The 21,886-nt window shown below is 45.8% G+C and overlaps 1 protein-coding gene across 1 annotated transcript; it reads left to right on the top strand.

The window, feature by feature from the left end:
- The first annotated feature begins 966 nt into the window (after positions 1-966).
- Positions 967-21,713, top strand: DKK3 (dickkopf WNT signaling pathway inhibitor 3). The gene is made up of 7 exons (XM_056491970.1): positions 967-1,166; positions 2,644-2,781; positions 3,278-3,361; positions 17,106-17,198; positions 18,308-18,452; positions 19,883-20,039; positions 21,187-21,713. Exons 1-7 carry the CDS (start codon positions 1,005-1,007, stop codon positions 21,431-21,433), a joined length of 1,026 nt encoding a protein of 341 aa, XP_056347945.1. The 5' UTR covers positions 967-1,004; the 3' UTR covers positions 21,434-21,713.
- The last annotated feature ends 173 nt before the right edge of the window (positions 21,714-21,886 follow it).

The raw sequence follows: 21,886 nt of genomic DNA, 5'->3' as shown, positions 1-21,886 counted from the left end.
CCGTGACGGACGTGCCGCGCAGCTCTTCCCACCAAACCTGTCCAAAAACACCGAGAGAGCGAAGCTCTCGGGCCCGAACGGGAAACTCACGCTGCTCCTTTCCCTCAGCATCTGCCCGCGTCTCTCAGCATCCTTCCCCTCGCAGGGCGCTCGGCCCGCTCCGAGCACCGCTCCGAGCATCGCATCCTTCCTGCTCCGAGCACCGCTCCAAGCATGGATTAGCCCGCTCCAAGCATGGATTAGCCCGCTCCGAGCATGGATTAGCCCGCTCCGAGCATGGATTAGCCCGCTCCGAGCATGGATTCGGCCGCTCCGAGCATCGCATCGTTCCTGCTCCGAGCATCGCTCCGAGCATGGATGCGGCCGCTCCGAGCATCGCTCCGAGCATGGATTAGCCCGCTCCGAGCATCTCTCCGAGCATGGATTACCCCGCTCTGAACATCGCTCCAGCCCCGCTCCGAACCTCGGTCCCGCTCCGAGCATCGCTCCGGACCGGCTCCGAGCGTCGCTCCGAGCATCACTCCGAGCCCCGGTCCCGCTCCGAGCACTTCTCCGAGCATCGCTCCGCCCGCTCCCGCCCCGCACCACCCGCCCGGTTCCGCCCCGGTTCCGCTCCAGTCCCGCTCCGAGCACCGCTCCGCCCGCCTGGTTCCGCCTCAGTCCCGTTCCGAGCCCCGTTCCGAGCCCCGCTCCGAGCATCGCTCCGCCCGCTCCAGTCCCGCACCACCCGCCCGGTTCCGCCCCGGTTCCGCTCCGAGCACCGCTCCGAGCACCGCTCCGAGCATCGCTCCGAGCAGCGCTCCGCCCGCCCGGTTCCGCCCTGGTCCCGCCCGGTCCCTCCCCGGTCCCGCCCCGAGCATCGCTCCGAGCCCCGCTCCGCCCGCTCCGAGCATCGCTCCGCCCGCCCCGGTCCCGCTCCGAGCATCGCTCCGCCCGCCGGCGCTGAGCGCGGAGGGACGGCGGGGACAGCTCGGGGCCAGCGGGGACAGCTCGGGGCCAGCGGGATGCGCGGCTGGGCGCTGGTGGCCGCGCTGGTGGCCGCGCTGTGCGGGCCCGTGGCGAGCGGCGAGCGGCGGCGGCGGGCGGCCAGCCTGGGAGAGATGCTGCGGGAGGTGGAGGCGCTGATGGAGGACACGCAGCACAAGCTGCGCAACGCCGTGCAGGAGGTGAGGGCGCCGGGGGTGTCCCCTCTGCATCCCCCGAGCATCCCCCGGTTCCGTGCCCGCATTCCCCCGTGAGCATCCCGGGATGGAAGAGCTGCGGGACACGGTCTGGTGGAGCCCAGAGTGACACAGGGACAGTGCGTGGGCAGGGGAGGAGTGCAGGGGAGAGTTAGGGTATCCCAAAGCAGGATTCAGTGTCCCGAAAACGCGTGGAGAAGCACCTTGTGAGGAAATCGCGTGTCTTGGTCTCGAATTGCTGGACCAGGAGCTGAGACCAGACCCAAAGCCATCATCTCATATGGCTGTCAAAACACCTCGTCCCTGTACTCCCCTCCCTTGTGGGCTTTTTATTCCCCTTCCTGCTAAGAATCCTCCTTTCAGGTTCTCTTCTCTTCTCTTCTCTTCTCTTCTCTTCTCTTCTCTTCTCTTCTCTTCTCTTCTCTTCTCTTCTCTTCTCTTCTCTTCTCTTCTCTTCTCTTCTCTTCTCTTCTCTTCTCTTCTCTTCTCTCTTCTCTCTTCTCTCTTCTCTTCTCTTCTCTTCTCTTCTCTTCTCTTCTCTTCTCTTCTCTTCTCTTCTCTTCTCTTCTCTTCTCTTCTCTTCTCTTCTCTTCTCTTCTCTTCTCTTCTCTTCTCTTCTCTTCTCTTCTCTTCTCTTCTCTTCTCTTCTCTTCTCTTCTCTTCTCTTCTCTTCTCTTCTCTTCTCTTCTCTTCTCTTCTCTTCTCTTCTCTTCTCTTCTCTTCCCTTCCAAAAATATTTAGTCTGCAAAACGTGTAACTGGCAACCTGCTGGAGAAACAGACCCTGGTTTACCATAATTAGGTGATTTCTGGACTTTAACTCTCATCTGGGTGGTTGCTGAAATCCACCTCTGTTACCCACTTCATTCAGACTGCAAACACATGGAGACAAACCCTTCATTTCAGTGCTGCAAAGATGCTCAAGGATGTAATCAGCATTTCTGCCCATTTTACTCTGCAGTCAGTTCTGGATTGAGGGATGGTCTGTGTGCAGCACAAAGTGTGAATTGTTTGAGCAGAGTCTTAGGGGATAAATGGTTTGCTCTTAGAAAGATTTGCAGCTGTTACTTAAAATAAACAGACACTCCAAAAGGGGAGGTTTTGTCTTGGGAAAAATCCTGTTGTTCATCCTGGTTGAACTCGTGGCCTCCTAGCTCTGTTACAGCAGTTGCAAAAAAACAAAAGGACACGATTTATTCTGATGTGTTTACAAGACTCACGCCCTTCCTCCTCCCACACAGACAGTAGGAACTGAAACAGATAATTAAATTCTGGATATGTGCACCCTCCTCTATAGGGCTGCCTCTGTTGACTGCAGGGGTTTTTGTTTCTTGCCAGGATATTTTCTCTCCTTTGTCAGAATGGAAAGTCTGCCTGAAGTTTCCAGGGGTTTTTTTTTCTTTTTTTTTTTTTTTTTTTTTTTTTTTTTTTTTCTTTTTTTTTTTTTTTGTTTAACTTGGCAGATGGAAGCTGAAGAGGAAGGGGCAAAAAAGTTGTCAGAAGTCAGTTTTGAAGAGTTACCTCCCAACTACCACAATGAGTCCAACACAGAAACCAGAGTGGGCAACAGAACTGTCCACACTCATCAGGAAATTGATAAGGTATGAGAAAATGCTGTATGGTGAGCTCTCCATTCTTATTTTCTTTAAAAAACAACCCCCCCAGTGTTGCATGTTTGTTCACAAAATAATTTGGAGTGTGAATTTTCCTAATGATAATTACTTTGGGGTTTGATTGTATCTTCTGTGCTTGGCTAGTCATGGTGTTAAGGACACCTGTCATGAAAGGTTAGTGTGAAATAACAATTTATTTTGAAAAAGGGGCTGCTAAAAATAGGACACAGCTACAGCTATTATGTGGGGCACAAAAACCCAACCATCCCCTGCTCCTTGGCTTCTTTACAGTGTCATTTTAAACAGGCAAGGAGGGAGCTCTGTCATCTGCTTTCCCCTCAGAGTAGGGTTTATTAGGAGTGACAGCAAAATGGGGAAAAAAGAGGGGGTGGGAGTGGGTTAATTATTGCAGGATGTAGGACTGAGAGTAACAAAGGACTAATAAAAAACTGCAGTTTGAGATTTTGTTGCTTTCCTGTATCAGGTTACAGATAACAAAACTGGATCAACAGTTTTTTCTGAGACAGTTATTACATCCATAAGAGATGGAGAAAACAAAAGGAATCATGTAAGTAAGCACATTTCTTCCCTTCTGAAAATCAAACAAATACTTTGGGTTCCTTGGTCAAAAGATTGTGACAGAGTTCACTTAACAAAATTTTGGGATGTTTTGAAACACTCAAAACCATTGGGTAAGCAGCCAAAAATGGTTGTGTGATTTAATTAGTTCAACTTAGGAATATTGTGACTTGCAAACAGAGTTTCATTGTTGTGGTTAATTGACATGTTAGAATATTCAATTTGTCTGTCAGATGTAAATGTTAAATAGCACAGATAGTTAAACTGCCCTTTCCAGTGAGTGTGGGTAAATCCTTAGTAGAGCAATGATCTTGTCTTCCATTAAAAATCTCCTTTTTGGATTTCAGCAGTTGAAAATAACCCCAGATGATTTATTTGTGAGGGATCTTTGGAACAGCACAGTGATGGATAACTGGTTATGAAATGTCACTCTGGGGAGAAGGGAGGGACATGGGACAGTAAACCCCCTTCCCCTCAAAGTATGGATTTAAAAGATCAAGAATATTCTTTACCCAAGTCTTGCAAACACCAATAGTCACATGAGAAATCCAGCACATGCCACTGCTTTAAAAAACTGGGGTTTCTTTGGTTGCAGCCTTTCCAAAATTGACTTTTTCCTGCTCTTGCTGAGCCTGGGCTTGCCAGGTTTCCTCTGATAGCTTCATGTGACTAATAGCCTGTGGTTTGATTTACTTCAACATGCCCTGCCTTTTTTTTGGAGTAACTTACCTCCAGTTCTTTCACAGAAGCAGCTCTGTAACCACTTTATAAATATAATTATAGAAATTATTTTATAAATATAATTATGGAAAAACTACATCAGTAGTTCCAATTTTTAATGGACACAGAACTTAAAATCAGTGCCTCTTTTCTAAAGTTTTCCCTCTTGCAGCTCATGTTTTTATACTGCTATTTGAGTCTGAAAATGGCAAGCAGCAAAATATAGCACACACCAGCAACTTTACTTTTTTTTTTACTATTTGGCAAAGCTTGTAGCTTAAGTGGAAACCCGAGGTATAAATGAAATTGTAACTATTCTAAACTGCAGCTGATTTTATACAAAGTGTTAACATCCTACAGAGAACTCTTTAATAATATGATAATATTTAATGAACACAATCCAAATGAATTTTTTTTTCCTAGCAAAAGTGATCATCCTCTTCAAACCCAGTGTACAAATGCAAACTTTTTAACCTTCTTAGCCCTGCAGCACAACTCCAGTGGTGTTCCACAGTGTGCTTGCCTTGCCTGTGGTGTCTAACCATTCTTCACAGCTGTGAAAATTATTTCTAAATCAACTTCCTCCAGGGTTCATGCAGAGTTCCTTATAAGCTTCATATATCAAGGTACAGCTGCATTTTCCAGGTGGGAACTTTGCCTCAGTGAGCAAGTTCTGCTGCACCCAGAACTCACAGAGTTCCAGCTGGTGGGATTTGAGGGCTGGACACAGAATTTTTTCAGATTTTGTGGTGGCAGCCCAGATTTCCTGCAGCTCTGGAGCAGGAACAGCCTGAGCTGGTCTGGAACAGAGCTGCAGTTGTTAATGTTTATCCCCCCTACACTCATCCTGAGCTCTCAGCACACCCAGGGTACAAACACCTGATTTAGGGGTTGCCAGCTTGCAGGAAAAGCAGCCCACAGATGTTCTTGGTGCTTATTTGGGGACAGCATGAAATTAATGTGATCCTGAGATGCCTAAATCTGGAAATGCTTTAAACATTGAGGAGGAATTTGAATCCATTTTGCTATTGCAAGGGCAAAGAAATGTGGTGGGAGCAATGCAATTGAGAATTGGAAGGGTTGGGTTACAAAAAACTTGTCCAAATTAAAAGGCACAGGTCTGTTGCTTAGATCTGTAAAGTTAAGGTGAAAGAATTGGGAAATGAGGTGCAGAAAGCTTTGAGGGTGTTGATGTGCCCAGATTTTCATACCTGGAGTGTTGTGTGACATTGTGACAGTGATGGAAGAGTGACTCCACTGGTTTCACAGGCTCAGTTTATAGGTTTGCTTTATGGAAGTTAAGGATTCCCACAGCTCCTGCCCTTTAGGTGGGCAAAAATCTGGGTGGGAAAAAAAAAGAATTTTCCAAGTGCTGTCAAGATCCCCCCACTCTGAAATTCCAACTCTGTGATTTATTGCTGCAGTAATTTGTGGTAGCTGGAACCCCACACCTCCTCAGTCAACACTTATTATCTCTGTAAGAATAATCTCTATTATTCAGTAAGCCTCTGAAATCACTGGAAGTTTTTTCATGTGATGTTTTAGGGCTTTGAGAGATGACACCAGAGCCTCACAGGAAGGCAAAGATGTGTCTGCATTGCAATAATAAATCCATTATTATTGCCATTATTGGCTGGAATGAGAAATCCAGCACTGGAGAAGCAGCTGAGTGGAAAATATGCCTGTATTTTAAATCACAGTGCTTGTACCAACACACACACAAATAGTGCATGGAAATTAATCTGTATATGCATGTACACATACATAAAGTGCAGGAATTGCAGAACAGGAGGGGAAATCCTCCACACACACACACACAGAGTTTTCCTTGCAGACCATTTCCCCCTGGCTGTGCATGGCAGCAGCATTCTCTCAGAGTGCTCTGGGTCTCTGCTGGCTTGCAAATAATTAGAATATTTTCAGTCAAAAGTTCAAGCACAGAGCACAGCAAGAATAACAGCATTCCCCATTATCCCCTGAAAATCAAAATCTTTTCCAGCTTGTTGGTTATACCTGTTTCACTAGTGAAAAGGAAGGCAAGGATGGAAAGTAAAAGGAAATAAAATTGCTGCACAAAGATTAGTTGCATTTCTTCTCACTTCCATTCAGAGCCTTTCTTCTATCATAAGCTCTCTCTTCTAATTCAGAGCTAGTGTACCTGAGCTTTTTTCTTGTCTCTAGTAATATGATAAATAATTTAAAAAAGCAATTCCTCTTTTTGGCTAGGTTGTTTTTGTGGGCTTTTTTATTTTATTTTGTTCCAAATTCTAAAAAGAGTATATCTGCTAGCTTTCAATTCTCTTTTTTTGGAAGGGATTTTTAATGATGCTGGTGTCTGGGGAGAGCAAAGCAGGGAACTGGGAGAATATAAAGCATTTCTCATTTCATTTTGGCACTGTGGAACAGATTCTTTGTGTTTGCTGGTGGCTGCTGAGGGCAGGGCTGTGCCTTTGGTGACACAGCCCAGGGCAGTCTGTCTGTGTACATTCAGAACAGGTGGCATCCCTTTGGTAACAGCCCCATTTCAACCTTTTCCCAGCAGTAAAAAGAGAAAAAAACAGTTCAGTTTTCCCCTTTTCTGGAGAAAAGCAGTTTGAATGGCACAGCTCTTCAAGCTCCCACTTCTCTGACATCCAGAATGCCAAAACAACCACCTGGCTCCTGTTTGGGCACCTTGTGTGTGATTTCCCCAAACATGAGCTCTCATGTGCTGGAGCTGCTCTCTCTGAGGCTCACAGTTCCCACAGAGCTCTGTAGGAAGGAAGCTTTGGAAATTGAGAAGGAAGAGTCCATGGAATGGAAAATGCAGTTTTCCCACCAGCAGCACTGCAGGAGAGGAGTCAGTGGCAGAAGTTTGAAAATGCAGCATCTTGGTGTTGACTTGTGCTCCCTCATGTCTCAGGGAGGACACTTGTTTTGTGCATTTAATATTTTTAATATTTGGGTCCAATTCCTCTGCTGCTTTTTTTTCACAGAACTTTGAGTCATTGGTGACCTGCACTCAACAACCTTAAACCATCAATAGACACACTAAGTGCATTCCTGGGTTGAAATCCAGGTCTCTGTCTTGCCAAAAATCACATAAAATCCAAGTCTGGCAGGTTGTATATCCAATAATTGAATTCCCTGCTTTTCTGTTAGCTGTGCAGCCTGCCCTGCTCCATTAATCATTGCACCAGTGCAGCTCTTTCCTGCACAACCCCACCCTTTAATCCTTGCTGGAGGAGCAGATAAGGCACAGGGTGCTTGTTTTGGAGAGGAGCCATGGCATGGTGAGACATAATGTTTTCCTGAACCCCCTTCTTTGGCTCCCTTTTCAGTTTTGGACTTGACAATGTGGAATATGGAGCTTTGGGGCAAGTGTGAAGTGCTTGTGAGGACAAGCAGCCTGTGTTTGTTAGGATGTGGAGAAGGGTGCAAAGGGAGAGAGGATTTAGCTGAAGATGAGAAGAATTGCTCAGTTAGCATTCATAATCTGGAGTGTGACTCTTGCAGGGAGGGACTCATCTTGTGAGAGAGGTGTGATGGGCTCATCTCTGAGACTCCACAGGCAGCAAATGCTCCCTAGTGCTGCAGAAGCTTTTAGGGGGTTTAACTGAGGTCATGGCTGGCAGGATGTCACTCCCAGTGTGTCTAAACCCAGAGGTTTGGGCAGTCACACACACAGCAGCTGCTGGCCAGCCCTGCAGGTGCAGTGCCACAGGCTGAGCACTGGGGCTGTTCCCAAGCTCTGGGATATTCCAAAAGTCTTTATTAGCAATTCCAGCCTATGCCTGTATTTTAGAATTGTTAAGAAACTTGCCAGATCCTCATGTGTTGTATTTCTATTTCTATTTTTTTTTTTCTATTTCATTTCTATTCCAGTTAAACCCCAAAGAAAAGGAGTATTTTTAATTGTTTTTGTGTCTCTGGACTATTACCCTTTGAGCAGCTAAATGCTGAAGAGAGAAAGATTTCTTGTGGTAAATTTCCCCTCCCCAAAATCAGCTCTGGCTGTAATGCAGGGACAGTGCCAGACCTGCTCTGGGCAGGGTTAGTGAGAGCAGATTATAAACCATCTTCTCTTTAAGGTAACATCCATTCAGGAGAGTGAATATTTTGTGTGGGCTGGTGGCAATTTTGAGATCTAGTGAAGCCTGTTAAGAGGTCATGGTGTGGATTTTCTTTGTTGAAGATTTATCAGCAGAGTTTCTTTCCTCTTGCCATACACATGTAGCAAATTAACCATGGGAGCTTTAAGGCAAATGAGAATTTTTTTTTCCACTGGTTTTGATTACATGACTTAATCCATTTGCTCCAGCAGCTGCTTATTTGAGGTTTTAGCTGAAACCTTGTTAGATTCTACAAAATCTGTGGGAGGATGCTGGGTTTGTACCTGTGAGCAGGAGGAGAGAGGATGAATGTGAGGGGTGATTGCTCAGCCCTCTGTGTAGAGGCAGGAGGAGTGGGAAAGAAAGAGAGAAAGAAAGAGAGAAAGAGAGAAAGAGAGAGAGAGAGAGAAAGAAAGAAAGAAAGAAAGAAAGAAAGAAAGAAAGAAAGAAAGAAAGAAAGAAAGAAAGAAAGAAAGAAAGAAAGAAAGAAAGAGAAGGGAAGTTTCAGGGAAGTTTCAGGGAAGTTTCAGGGAAGTTTCAGGGAAGGAAAGGAAAGGAAAGGAAAGGAAAGGAAAGGAAAGGAAAGGAAAGGAAAGGAAAGGAAAGGAAAGGAAAGGAAAGGAAAGGAAAGGAAAGGAAAGGAAAGGAAAGGAAAGGAAAGGAAAGGAAAGGAAAGGAAAGGAAAGGAAAGGAAAGGAAAGGAAAGGAAAGGGAAGGGAAGGGAAGGGAAGGGAAGGGAAGGGAAGGGAAGGGAAGGGAAGGGAAGGGAAGGGAAGGGAAGGGAAGGGAAGGGAAGGGAAGGGAAGGGAAGGGAAGGGAAGGGAAGGGAAGGGAAGGGAAGGGAAGGGAAGGGAAGGGAAGGGAAGGGAAGGGAAGGGAAGGGAAGGGAAGGGAAGGGAAGGGAAGGGAAGGGAAGGGAAGGGAAGGGAAGGGAAGGGAAGGGAAGGGAAGGGAAGGGAAGGGAAGGGAAGGGAAGGGAAGGGAAGGGAAGGGAAGGGAAGGGAAGGGAAGGGAAGGGAAGGGAAATTTAAGGGAAGGGAAGGGAAGGGAAGGGAAGGGAAGGGAAAGGAAGGGAAGTTTCAGGGAAGGGAAAGGAAAGGAAAGGAAAGGAAAGGAAAGGAAAGGAAAGGAAAGGAAAGGAAAGGAAAGGAAAGGAAAGGAAAGGAAAGGAAAGGAAAGGAAAGGAAAGGAAAGGAAAGGAAAGGAAAGGAAAGGAAAGGAAAGGAAAGGAAAGGAAATGGAAAGGAAATGGAAAGGAAATGGAAAGGAAATGGAAAGGATCCTTCCTCTTGTCCTGATCCTCCCCTTCCCATCAGTGCAGTGCATTGCAATACAGCAGGATTGCCCTGAAGGACCACAGGGTGGGTGGGAATTCTGGGGCTGTTTACTCCTTATTCTGTCTGGAAGTGACTCAGAGCCTGAGTCATTTATTGTGGGTTTGTATCACACCAGGAATCCCTCAAGCTTCTTCCTTTCAAAGTCCAGGGGGAGAAGGAATATCTTAGGGTGTGTAGGGGGTTTGACATCATGATGTCAGGAAAAGGGCAGCCCTGTGGTTTCCTGGGTCCAAGACATCTCACAGCTGTCAGCAAGGGAGAGTTTTGGTCCCCTGGTGGGTGTTTGTCTTGGACTTCACACTGGTGGGAATCTGCAGGACATTCATGTGCTTATGCCCCTTTTGGAAGGACTAAAATTGTGCTGGAGACCCTTTTAAATTCTTCCTCATTTGTCTTTGTTTAGGAAGTGGGATGAATATTCATGAACAGTCATCCTCTCATGTTGTTGATATCCTCTAGGCACATGATTTCAGATGGAAAATTAAATCAAGGGAATAATAGAATAAAAGAGGCTGTTTTGTAATCCCAACAAGTGCCCCAAAGAGGAGGTCTGGGCAAAGCTTCAAAGAGCCAACAGCTATGACCCAATTCCTGCTCCATCCTTAGGCAGACATGGATCTCATGTTCAAAAATCCTCGAGTGCTGGACCTGATTTATTCCAATGCTGTTGCTGTAACTCAAACCCCTTCTTCTTCCATCTACAGCTCACGGAAAATAAACTGATCCCTTTCTTCTGCAGTAAAAACAACCTCATACTGTCAACTCTGCCATGGGCAAAATCCACTGAATGTGGATCCTCTCCAATGTACTTCTGTTCCAGTATTGTTATTTTTGGCTGGCACCTTAGACAGGGTTGTCTGTTGAAATCATAAACTACAAAAAAAATACATTGTATAGGAACAAATCCCACAGGATTCAAAGTTTGAAATCAGTTCACTGAGGGATGGGGCACAGGCCAACTTCTTCCTCTCAGTGTGCTACTCTTAATTTAGTGATAAAGATCAGCCAGCAGCTATTAAGTGCAGAAATCTTGTTTTCAAAGGCTTTCCTTTCCTCCCAGAGGCCTCACATCCTGCTGTGCACAGCTACTCAGTTGTTTTGCTATTAGGAATCAGCAGAGCTGACATAGTTGGGTGGTGAATCACAGGAGCTTTGGAGCTGCCAATGTTCAGGAGCAGCCTGGGTTAAAGCCCAGCTCCTGGGGAGCAATCCCTGACCCAGAGCTGGGTTTGTAATGGGAGCATCCCTGCCCAGGGCTGGTGTGTGATCAGAGCATCCCTGGGTGTGTGATCACAGCATCCCTGCCCAGAGCTCTGTGTGTGATCAGAGCATCCCTGGCCAGAGCTCTGTGTGTGATCAGAGCATCCCTGGGTGTGTGATCACAGCATTCCTGCCCAGAGCTCTGTGTGTGATCAGAGCATCCCTGGGTGTGTGATCAGAGCATCCCTGCCCAGGGCTGGTGTGTGATCACAGCATCCCTGCCCAGAGCTCTGTGTGTGATCAGAGCATCCCTGCCCAGAGCTCTGTGTGTGATCAGAGCATCCCTGCGTGTGTGATCAGAGCATCCCTGCCCAGGGCTGTGTGTGTGATCAGAGCATCCCTGCCCAGAGCTGGGTCTGTGATCTCTGCTCCTCACCAATTTTGGCACTCCAGACCTACAGAGGCTCCTTGAGCTCAAGGCTTTTGGGATGGATCCCAGGATCTCTCACACCACCAGGGTTTGGACTCATCTTTGTTTATCAGAGACCAAAGAGTTGCTTTTCTCCCATCAATACATACACAGGTAAAAGCATCTCTTTGTTAGGACCATTCATTGCAAACTCACTAGGAAAACTTTGTTTATAAACATGAATCAGTGTTTTGACCTCACATATACTAATAAACAAACAAATATACACACACACTTGTCAGAGATATAATTTATGGGGGTTTTCTACTAAATTCAAATAGTTCTCACATGCCCACTTTGATGCCATGGCAATATAGTTTGGAATGAGTGCTTGGCACTGTTTTTCCTACATGGAAACACGTGCAGGAGCTGCAGTCCTGCCAGGGCCAGTTTGTTATTGCTGAGAAAAGAAAAGAGTGAGGGTAGAAAATGAAGTGGCTGCTTCTGCAGAGTAACCTGCTATTAAATTATTGCAAGGCTTAGAGAGATATTTTGACCAAGAGTGAGCAGAGCATGATCTGAGAGAGCATCTAGGCACCATTTTTCTCATTATTCTGAGGCCTTTGCCAGGAATTTTTTGGGTTTTGTTTCTTTTTTTTTTTTTTGGTGTAGTTTTTTTCTTTCAGTTCCTTGAAGCTGTGGATAAGATGGTATTTTATTTATTTCCTCTTTTGGCATTGAGCTCTGCTCAGTGGGAGGATCCCAGTTTGTGTGGTGGGAACAGGCAGGAGGTGTGGGAGGGATGCAGTTCTTCCTCTGGTGCTGGGCAGGTCATGGGCTCACAGCTGCCTCAGGAATTCCCTTTTTGGCAGCATGTCAAAGCTGGGCTGCTTTGGGTGCCCAAAGCCAAGTGCCTCAGGCCACCCTCAGTTCTGCCATACTCTGTTTATATTGTGTCATGTGCAGAACCAGAAATGAAGTTTTTCAGCACAGCCTGCAGCCCATTCTGCTCCTTTTGGGATGTCCTTTCTTAACAGAAGCTCCTCATGTTACGAGTGCTGTGTGCTTGGCAGGGCAGCAGTGAGAGCTTTGCACTGCTGGAAAGTATTACACAGGTTTTGAGCTGTTTCAGGGCAAATTAATTCATATCTCATTAAAGACAAATGCATTATGTGCCCTGTCTAGACAGCTGAGAGATTAGGAACTGGAATGCTAGTGCATTTCAAGTTAAGGCAGTAGTTTCCATAAAACAATATTCCATTCTATGTAATTCTGCCTTTTTTTTTTTAGTACTCACAGGATATAAAACAGGTTTTATGCTTCTTTTTTTTTTTTTTTTTTTTCCCTACTACTCAGCAGTTTTTGCCATCTGCTGCAGTAATGGAGAGCAATGTGTGAAACAACTTGCAGAAACTGAAACAGAACCTGGAGGGGGATTAGCAAGCACAGCAGTGTTAACCCTTGGCTGGCTGATTGCTGCAGCCTGGAGTTGTTCTTGGCTCAGGTGAGCTCTGCAGCTCTGGTCTGGGGGTTAATGCTGAGTTTTACCTGAGTTACAGGTCTTTGGAAAGGGAATTGCTTTGTGTGAGGGGTTTTTAATAAATGCAAAGGGGTTTCTGTGCAGAGAAGCTTTTGGAGCACAGCTGTCCTGAAGTGAGGGGTGCTCCCATCCATTCCCAAGGTTAGCACTAAACCTCATTTTCTGATTGTCACACCAATGCCTTTAGTGGTTCTGCTGGCTTTGAGAGCTCCTCACCTCTCCAGAATCCCTGATTTTTGCCTCTATACCTGAAATGCACAGAGGGTTAGGAATGAACACTCTGGAAGGGCTGTTCTGGCAGAAAACACAAACCCTGCCTCTCCCCTCAGCTCCTGCAGGAGTTTGCAGGCACAGCTTTTCCCTGGATCACAATAAACCAGCAAACTTTGCCATGTGGATGGCACAAGGAGGGGAGAAGGGGCTCTCCTGCTTGAACCCCATGCCAGAGAAGCACAGAAAAGTTGTGTATTAACTCATGGCTGTGCCTTCCTCTGCTTCCTTGGGTTCTCAACTAAAGAGCAAAGATCCCAGCAGAGAAAGCCTCACTCAGAACAGTCCCTGACAAACACTGGCTGAAAATATGAGCAGTGAAAAGGGAGTTTTGTTTAAAGTTTTCTTTGCAGAAGAACTTTCTGAGAAGGCAGAGTGAGTGGGGAGAGGGAATGGATAAATCCAATGGAAAAATCCAATGGATAAATCAAATGGAAAAATCAAATGGATAAATCAAATGGAAAAATCCAATGGATGAATCCAATGGATAAATCCAATGGAAAAATCAAATGGATAAATCAAATGGAAAAATCCAATGGATGAATCCAATGGATAAATCCAATGTCAGCTGTGAATTTAAAATCAATGGGTCCTTTTCAAAGGTTGGACATCATCAGGATGTTTGTTATTCTACCATAGGGTTTTTATGAAGGGGAATAAGGGCAAAGCAGAATGAGTTATTTCAGGACTGTACCACCAGTTCTGTGTGAAATCAGCTTAACCCTGGCTTGTCCTGCTTCCAGAACCTGCCATGGGAATTCTTTGCTTGTCCCAGTTTTTCCTGCTGGGTGTTTTTTGGGCAGGGGGTGGGATGGAGGCACTGCCAGCCCAGGGCTGGCCCCTCACCCTGACACAAAACTCTTCTTTTGTGCCCTGGGCTCCTGTCAAAGCTTGTCCCAGCAGCTTTTGGGACCTGCACAGTCCTGCCCCAGCTGCTCAGGGTCTGGGGCTGCCACCTGCAGCTGCCAGCAGCACCACTCTGCTCTATCTGCAAATGAAATGGACTCTAACCCTTCTCTGGGGAAGCAGTCATCTTTGGCAAAGACAAGAAACCTGAAGTTTCTTAAAGCAGCAGTTGTTTCAGCAGACTTAGGAACCTTTTCCATAATTTTTTTTTTTTTTTTTTTTTTTTTTTTTTTTTTTTTTGGTGGGTTTTTGTTGTTTTTTTTCCCCTATTGGTTTTGGAACAGATCCTAATGCCCAAATATCTTCCAGGTGCTGCAGGATGTTCACTGCAGAGCTCAGTATTATAATGAGAGTCCTCAGGATGCTGAGTGTGTCCTTGGCATGGGATTCCCCATCCTGGCCTCTGTGCTTGGTGGCTTCCAGCACACTCACTGATAAACCCACTGACAAACCCACTGACAAACCCACTGACAAACCCACTGACAAACCCACTGATAAACCCACTAATAAACCCACTGACAAACCCACTGACAAACCCACTGATAAACCCACTGATAAACCCACTGACAAACCCACTGATAAACCCACTAATAAACCCATTAATAAACCCACTGACAAACCCACTGACAAACCCACTGACAAACCCACTGACAAACCCACTGATAAACCCACTAATAAACCCACTGATAAACCCACTGATAATCCCACTGATAAACCCACTGATAAACCCACTAATAAACCCACTGATAAACCCACTGACAAACCCACTGACAAACCCACTGACAAACCCACTGACAAACCCACTGACAAACCCACTGATAAACCCACTAATAAACCCACTGATAAACCCACTGATAATCCCACTGATAAACCCACTGACAAACCCACTGATAAACCCATTAATAAACCCACTAATAAACCCACTGATAAACCCACTGATAAACCCATTAATAAACCCACTAATAAACCCATTAATAAACCCACTGATAAACCCACTAATAAACCCATTAATAAACCCACTGACAAACCCACTGACAAACCCTCTGATAAACCCACTGATAAACCCACTGATAAACCCACTAATAAACCCACTGATAAACCCACTGATAAACCCACTGACAAACCCACTGACAAACAGGCAGTGCTGCTTTCACTCTGTGTTGTTCTTTGGCACTCCCAAACAGCAATTCCTTTGCCCCAGCACTGGCTGGTGTCACACCAGGATGGATTTCAGAGAAGTGTGCATCATTTCCAGTGTGTCTGACTCTGCCTGTGAGGTACCTGCCCAATTTGTGAGCTCTGCTGCCCAGCAGAAGCCAGCACTCCCTCTCCTCAGCTCACCCAGCTGCTCCTGCAATGACAAAATACTCTGAGAAATAACTTAGTTTGCACAGTTCCAGAAAAAAAAAAGGATTGTTCAGAATCTGCTGCAGCTGATGAAGGTGTTCAGATTTGCTGCTTGTCCAGCAGCTCCAAAGGCAGCTGAATTAGAAAATTGCCTGATTAAGTAAGAAAAAGTTAATAATAATAAAATACATGGTTACACATCTGCATGTGTCTGGGTGTCTGGTGTGGCACAGTTTCACTGAGCACACATGAAAGGAAGCCTTGGCCACACCAGGAAGGAAAACCACAAAGGGATTTTTTTCCCCTGACTGGAAATCCTCATTAAACAGAATGTCTGAACTGGTGGGACACAATTCAGTAAGAGGAAAAGGTTTTGTGGTGTGGGGCTCATGAGTCCAGGAGAAAGCAGCAGCTGGAGAATTGCAGCTTTGGTGGTTTAGAGTAGAGAGAGTTATTCCATGAGCTTAAAGCAATCCTGGCTGGATTTCTCCTTTGTGGGGAAGGACATTTGGAAAACCTGACTGCAGCCAGACCTGGCTGTTTGCCTGGAAGGGGATGGAGCAGGAATGAGACAGTACAGTCTGCTCTGGGGTGGTTTGCACAGGGCACTCATAAAGCAGCTGACAAAGCCTCAAACAGAAAGAGAAGTGGCTGGCTGCTCACTTGGAGCCACAAAACCTCCAGCATACTGGAGGTATAACATTTGGATATTTGGGTATTTGATCCACCTGGTTATGTAGCAGCAGAAAAGAAAGGAAAAAAAAAAAAAAAAAAAAAAGAACAAAATAAAACAAAAAACCAGAACACACACAGTACTGGGATAATGAAGTTGAAAAACATTGTGATGATTTACAGCAGCCTAGGCCTGGTGATACTAATTCCTTGAAGCAGCTAAAGTGAATTCTTCTGGATTATAAACACATAACCTGAATGTCGAGTTGGGGATGTGAGAAGATCCAGGAGTGTGTTTGGCTGCTGTTCTGTGTTCTGGGCAACCAAACTGTGAGAACATGTGAGGTGGCCAGGATAGGGAACTCAGGCTGACTCCTGCAGGAATTCCTCAGTCAGGGCAGGAACCCCAAAAGGCTGAGCCTGGACAGGATCTGAAGGGAACAATGGGAACTTTCAGCAGGGGCTGCACAGATGATCTGCTCCAGCAAGTGACAGAGAGCAGCCAAGGGCTTACTTCAGTGAATTCAGGGAATTTGAGTAATTCCTTTTTCCTTTTCCTTTTCCTTTTCCTTTTCCTTTTCCTTTTCCTTTTCCTTTTCCTTTTCCTTTTCCTTTTCCTTTTCCTTTTCCTTTTCTTCCTTCTCCTCCTTCTCCTTCTCCTTCTCCTTCTCCTTCTCCTTCTCCTTCTCCTTCTCCTTCTCCTTCTCCTTCTCCTTCTCCTTCTCCTTCTCCTTCTCCTTCTCCTTCTCCTTCTCCTTCTCCTTCTCCTTCTCCTTCTCCTTTCCCTTTTTCCTTTCCACCAACAATGGCACAAACCAGTGCTGGAGTACAGGTGACTCAGAATGCTGCTGTGATTTATTCTTCTGTTGACTACATTCTTTCCAGCCTGGAGAAAACAACACAGATAAATGACCTTTTGGATGAGAGGGTTAATCACACAGTTTTTGAGAAGCACTCTCTCCCTGTGAGCAGACAGGAGGGAGCACAGACACATCACTCTCTGTTCTCCTCACTGCCATGGCTCAGGGGCTGAAGCCACCCAGAAATTTGGGACCAGAGGGTTTGGAAAAGCCAGGGAGAGGGCACTGCTCTGTTACAGAGCTGTGATTGCACAAAGAACCCCATAAAAACAAAAGCTTTATGCTTTGGTTCCCAAATCAGAAATAGGACCAGTGAAGAGCTGCTGGTATTTCAAGGAGAGGCCTGAATTCTGGCAAATCACACTTTTCTCTTTCCTCCAGGAGTGTATCATTGATGAGGACTGTGACCCAGGGAAATACTGCCAGTTCTCCAGCTTGGAATACAAATGTCAGCTCTGCAAGCCCCAGCACACAGTGAGTCCTGACTGAGATGGGATTCCACGGGATCTTTAGAAACTCCATGTGTTATTGCTGCCAATGTCAGCAAGGCAGAATTGACAGAAAAGGAGCTGCAAAGGATAAAGAGAGTGAAAACTGGATCCCAGCTGCAAAGGATAAAGTGTGAAAACTGGATCCCAGCTGCTCCTGTGCTGTAAAGTGAGCTCAGGCTGAAGGAGGGATCAATTCCCTGACCCAGAACCTCAACAGTTACAGAAAAAAAAGCATTTTTCTCCTTAACTGGGGTCTTAGTAGTGCCAGTGGAGTCCCCCCACTCTTGCCCTGTGTTAGGCACTGCCTGTGGGATCTGTGGAAGAGAAATGCAGGTTTTGTGTGGATGCCCAGACAGGGCTTTACCCAGACAGGAAAAGCTGCTGAAACTCTGAGCTGCCAGGACTCCTTCAGATTGTTAATCAAACTACCTGAAAGAGGAAACAAAGTGGCACACATGGCTTTTATTGGGTTGATTTCTTGAGTGTGTGTAGTGGAAACACTGGGGCAATTGTCATACAAAGCAACCTTCAGCTAGAGGTTTGCATTTCTGATTTGCAAAGGGATTTTTTTCAGAGAGATTTTTTCCAGAGATTCTTGGTTACCAATGAGGTCTGGTTCTTATTACAACTAAAAAATTTTAGTAAGGATTTTAGTCAGACTTTGGTTTTTTTTTTTTTTTTTTTGCTTTGCTCTTTGAAAACAATTCTTCTGACCAAATTGTAAATTCCTGACTGCATTTGACAATGGAAAACATCAGTAATCCTCTCCACTGATGATGCTTCATTATTTAATTTTTGATTGCAGCATTTCCTAAAGTCCCAAAAGGGGCCACAAAAGAGCTGGAGAGGGACATGCAAGTGCTTGGAGAAAGGGGAATGGCTTTAAACTGGGGGAGGGCAGGGCTGGGAGGGGTTTGGGGCAGGAATTGCTCCCTGTGAGTTGGGCAGGGATCCCTGGCAGTGCCCATGGGACAGGTATTGACATTTATTTGCACACGTGGCTGTGTCAGAGTGCAGTGCTGGGCTGGCTGTGGTGACACCAGACCCTGGGTGCCCAGTGCCATCCCTGAGTGACCCTGCTTTGCCTTGCAGCCCTGCTCCAGGGATGTGGAGTGCTGTGGGGAGCAGCTGTGTGTCTGGGGCCAGTGCAGCAGCGCCAGGGCCAGCGGGGAGAACGGCACCATCTGCGAGAGCCAGCACCACTGCCAGCCTGGCACCTGCTGTGCCTTCCACAGAGGTACAGGCACACCCAGCCCTCACCCTGCTCCCCCAGCCCCAGCTGGGCTCAGGGGATGCCTGAAGGAATGGCTGGACCCCACAGGAGCAGCAGCTCCTTCTGCCTGCCCACTGGGATAACTCACTGGGCAATCTGATAGCAGTGAGAAACTGCCTGGTGAGACCAAAAATGTGCATTTCTAAAGGGAACTCTTAGGCATTTAAAAATGTGGGACTTACACCCAACAGAGCAAAAAGGAGAGAATTAAAAAAGTGCAGAAGAAACTAATCCTTCCTCCCAGCAAGCAGCCCTAAGAACCAGGCTGCAGACACAGCCCATACTCTGAGTTTCATGTGAGCCTTCCAGGGCATCACACCATGCTGAGTGAGTTTGGTCAGGAAGGAACAAGATGTATAGTTACTGAGAAAATTATATATATATATATATAAAATCAATCAGTAGGTAAAAACATTTACCAGTAGCTAAAAACATTGATGAACATTGACAGAACACTCTTATTAGACATAAAATGCTGCTATTGATTAACAGCAATTTATTTTTATTCTCTATGGCTGTCTGCTTTAGCAGGGCTTTAGGCTTTTTCAGGCCTTAGAGTATTGCAAATGATGGTCCTAAAAAAGATGTGTATTTTTGTATAAAACTGTAGTAAACTGTGGAGCACTTGCTGCTCAGTATAAAGTGTCTTGAAATTGGGAACTGATAGGTCACTAAAGCACATGTCTGTGCATACACACACACATATATCTGTCTTTTGGCCAAATCTGGTATAAAAACTTAGATTTTGAATTCTTCTCATATTTTCTCCTGCCATATGAGGTGACTGAAGACAAGTGGAGGAAGGCAGGTTTTATAGGAACATCTGGAAGAGCTGAATTCCAGACTGAGACTGGGAGTTACTGACATGAGGAAACCCAAAGGACACAACCTTCTTAAATAATTTCTTACACAGGCTGAAATTCAGCTCTGTGTAGAAACAAGGGTGCCATCAGACAGCTTTGCCCACAGCAGAATTGATAAAATGAATTAAATGTCTGAGTTGTAACCTCATTTTTTGCTCTGTATTTGCAGCCTCTGCAGAGAAATAGAAAAAAATAATAGATAGAAAGCTATGTCTCTATTCAGATTTCAGTCATTAATGCTGCTCATTGCAAAGCATTCCCTGTGGTGTTAATTTTGTTGGGATTAGAAGGGTGTGGGATCTCCAGGGGCTGGAGCTGTGCTGCCTTGGCAGCAGCCTGAGTCCAGCTGATCCTGCTACTGAGGAGGAATTTCAGATGTCCTACTCCCACCTAGTGGGAAATGCCTGGTCATGGCTCCCTGTCTGTAAGGGGACTCAGACTGAGCCTGTTGTTTCCTGTCCTGCATGCAGAATTAAACACAGCTCACCCACAGCTGAGGACTTCTCCTAAAATGCCTTTCCTTGCCTGCAGAGCTGCTGTTTCCTGTGTGCACACCCCTCCCTGAGCAAGGGGAGCCCTGCCAGGACCCTTCCAACAGGCTGCTGAACCTCATCAGCTGGGAGCTGGAGCCTGATGGAGCCCTGGAGAGGTGTCCCTGTGCCAGTGGCTTGAGCTGCCAGCCCCAGAGGTGAGCACCAGGGGAGCAGCCCCGAGTTTGGGGGTCTGTTTTTGGGTAAAGAGCTACAGGACTGACAGATTCTGCCCCACTAGAAAGGGTTTGGGCAGCTTTTCTCATCAGCAGCAGTGAAACCTCCTGCCTGGCCCCACACAGATGTGCCTAATTGAGTTTGGCAGCACATTGCTGCAGTGTGGATGGAGTGTGTGGATTAATGGGGCTGGCTCTGCTCTTTAATCAGTCAGTGCTGCCAGCTGTGGGGATGCATCATTCCAATTTCACACTCTGCATACAGTCCCTGTCCACCAACTCTGTGTGAGACTGGGCTTCTCTCAGAGTTTTGCTTGCTTTAGAATGTAAGATATGTTAAAAAAAATTTAATGCAAACTTTTCATAAGTCATGCTTTAATATTTCATTAAAGAGAGTTATTGCCATCATCAGCAGTTTCACTGGCAAAAAGTGAGATCATTTAAATTTTCTTATAGAAAACTTACATTTTCTATGAAATAAATTTTCCAGCTTTGCTCCTACACTATCAGCTTCATATGAACTCCCAACAAGACATCATAGCTGGGATAGAGATACAGATCAATATTTCTCTCTTCTGTGTCCGACTCTATGTTTTTTCATGCTTGAAAAGGAATTGGGTCACATTTTGTTTCATAAATGTCATCTGAGGAAGCAAGCAGAGCTGATCCCATCCTTTCAGCACCAAAATCTTTGTTAATGTGCCATTAACCTCAGGGGAGGTCTGTCAGCAAATGTCAGGTCTAGTCAGAACAACATTTCAGATGAGGGTACAGAAACACAGAAATTAATTAGGGTGTGAATATAGCTGAGCTGTCCAGAATTTTCTATCTGAATTTGAAGGTTCAAGTAACAGGTTTTTGTTACCTGTTTTTTTGAGGGCCACTGCTCTCTTGTTTACCAGATCAAACATTTTGTGCTGTTAGGATGGCTGTATGTGGAAATCACATTTATAAATCTCCAGCTGCCAAGCATGTAAGAATGAGGTGCTTGTGAAGGCAGCCAGGGTGGATCCATGGTGCATTTAACATGTTTTCATGTGGGGAGGGGGAGGAGAATTCCAGACTGGCAGAAGAACACAGAGTGATGTACTGTATGTTCTGCATGACCAGATGTGCCTTTTCCCACCAGCCACAGCACCACATCTGTGTGCCAGCTGCCTGCCAATGAAACCCAGCACCCTGAAAAAGAAGAAGATCCCTTAGTGATGGATGAGATGCCCTTCCTCAGCTTGCTGCCCCAGGATCTGCTCTCTGACTACGAGGAGAGCAGTGTCATTCAGGAGGTGCGCAGGGAACTGGAGAGCCTGGAGGACCAGGCAGCTGTGAAACCTGAGCCTGACTCAGCTCAGGAGCTGCTCTTGGGAGATGAAATCTAAAACCCAAGCACCAGTTTAGTCAGCTCTTTCTAGATTTTGTTGTTTAGTGTCTTGCTTCTCTGAACCCTGAACACACACTGCTGGATGAAGTGCAATAAACCAGGTCTTGAAGGAGCATCCTTCTCTGTGCACCAAACCTGCATGTCCCAGCTGCTGTGGAATCATTCAGCCCCTGGAGCAAACCTTCTGCCCAATGGGAACCATGGCAGTGCTCTTCTGGATTTGTACTTTCCCCTTGTATGTCAGAAATAAACTCCCTAGTGCTTGTACTCATTAAAAAAACACACACAACCATAAATAATTTTAAATCACTAGGAACTGTAGAAGTGACCTCTGAGTATGGATGTTCAGAGTTGCTTTATTTTTCTAGGGTAAGAACCATCTGACACTGTTGCAGTCATAGATTTTAAGGAATTTTTAAAGGCATTTTAATTCTTTCTTTAGAATTGGTTT

The sequence above is a fragment of the Oenanthe melanoleuca genome, chromosome 5, assembly GCF_029582105.1.
Source record: "Oenanthe melanoleuca isolate GR-GAL-2019-014 chromosome 5, OMel1.0, whole genome shotgun sequence".
NCBI classification, from domain to species: domain Eukaryota; kingdom Metazoa; phylum Chordata; class Aves; order Passeriformes; family Muscicapidae; genus Oenanthe; species Oenanthe melanoleuca.
This window is presented reverse-complemented; position numbering and strand designations above follow the sequence as displayed.

Bases quoted from the DNA above. Each gene is read 5' to 3' on its own strand.
- DKK3 (XM_056491970.1), top strand. From the start codon at position 1,005: ATGCGCGGCTGGGCGCTGGTGGCCGCGCTGGTGGCCGCGCTGTGCGGG. The intron at 17,199-18,307 runs GTGAGTCCTGAC...TTTGCCTTGCAG, and splicing joins TCTGCAAGCCCCAGCACACA to CCCTGCTCCAGGGATGTGGA. The intron at 20,040-21,186 runs GTGAGCACCAGG...TTTTCCCACCAG, and splicing joins TTGAGCTGCCAGCCCCAGAG to CCACAGCACCACATCTGTGT.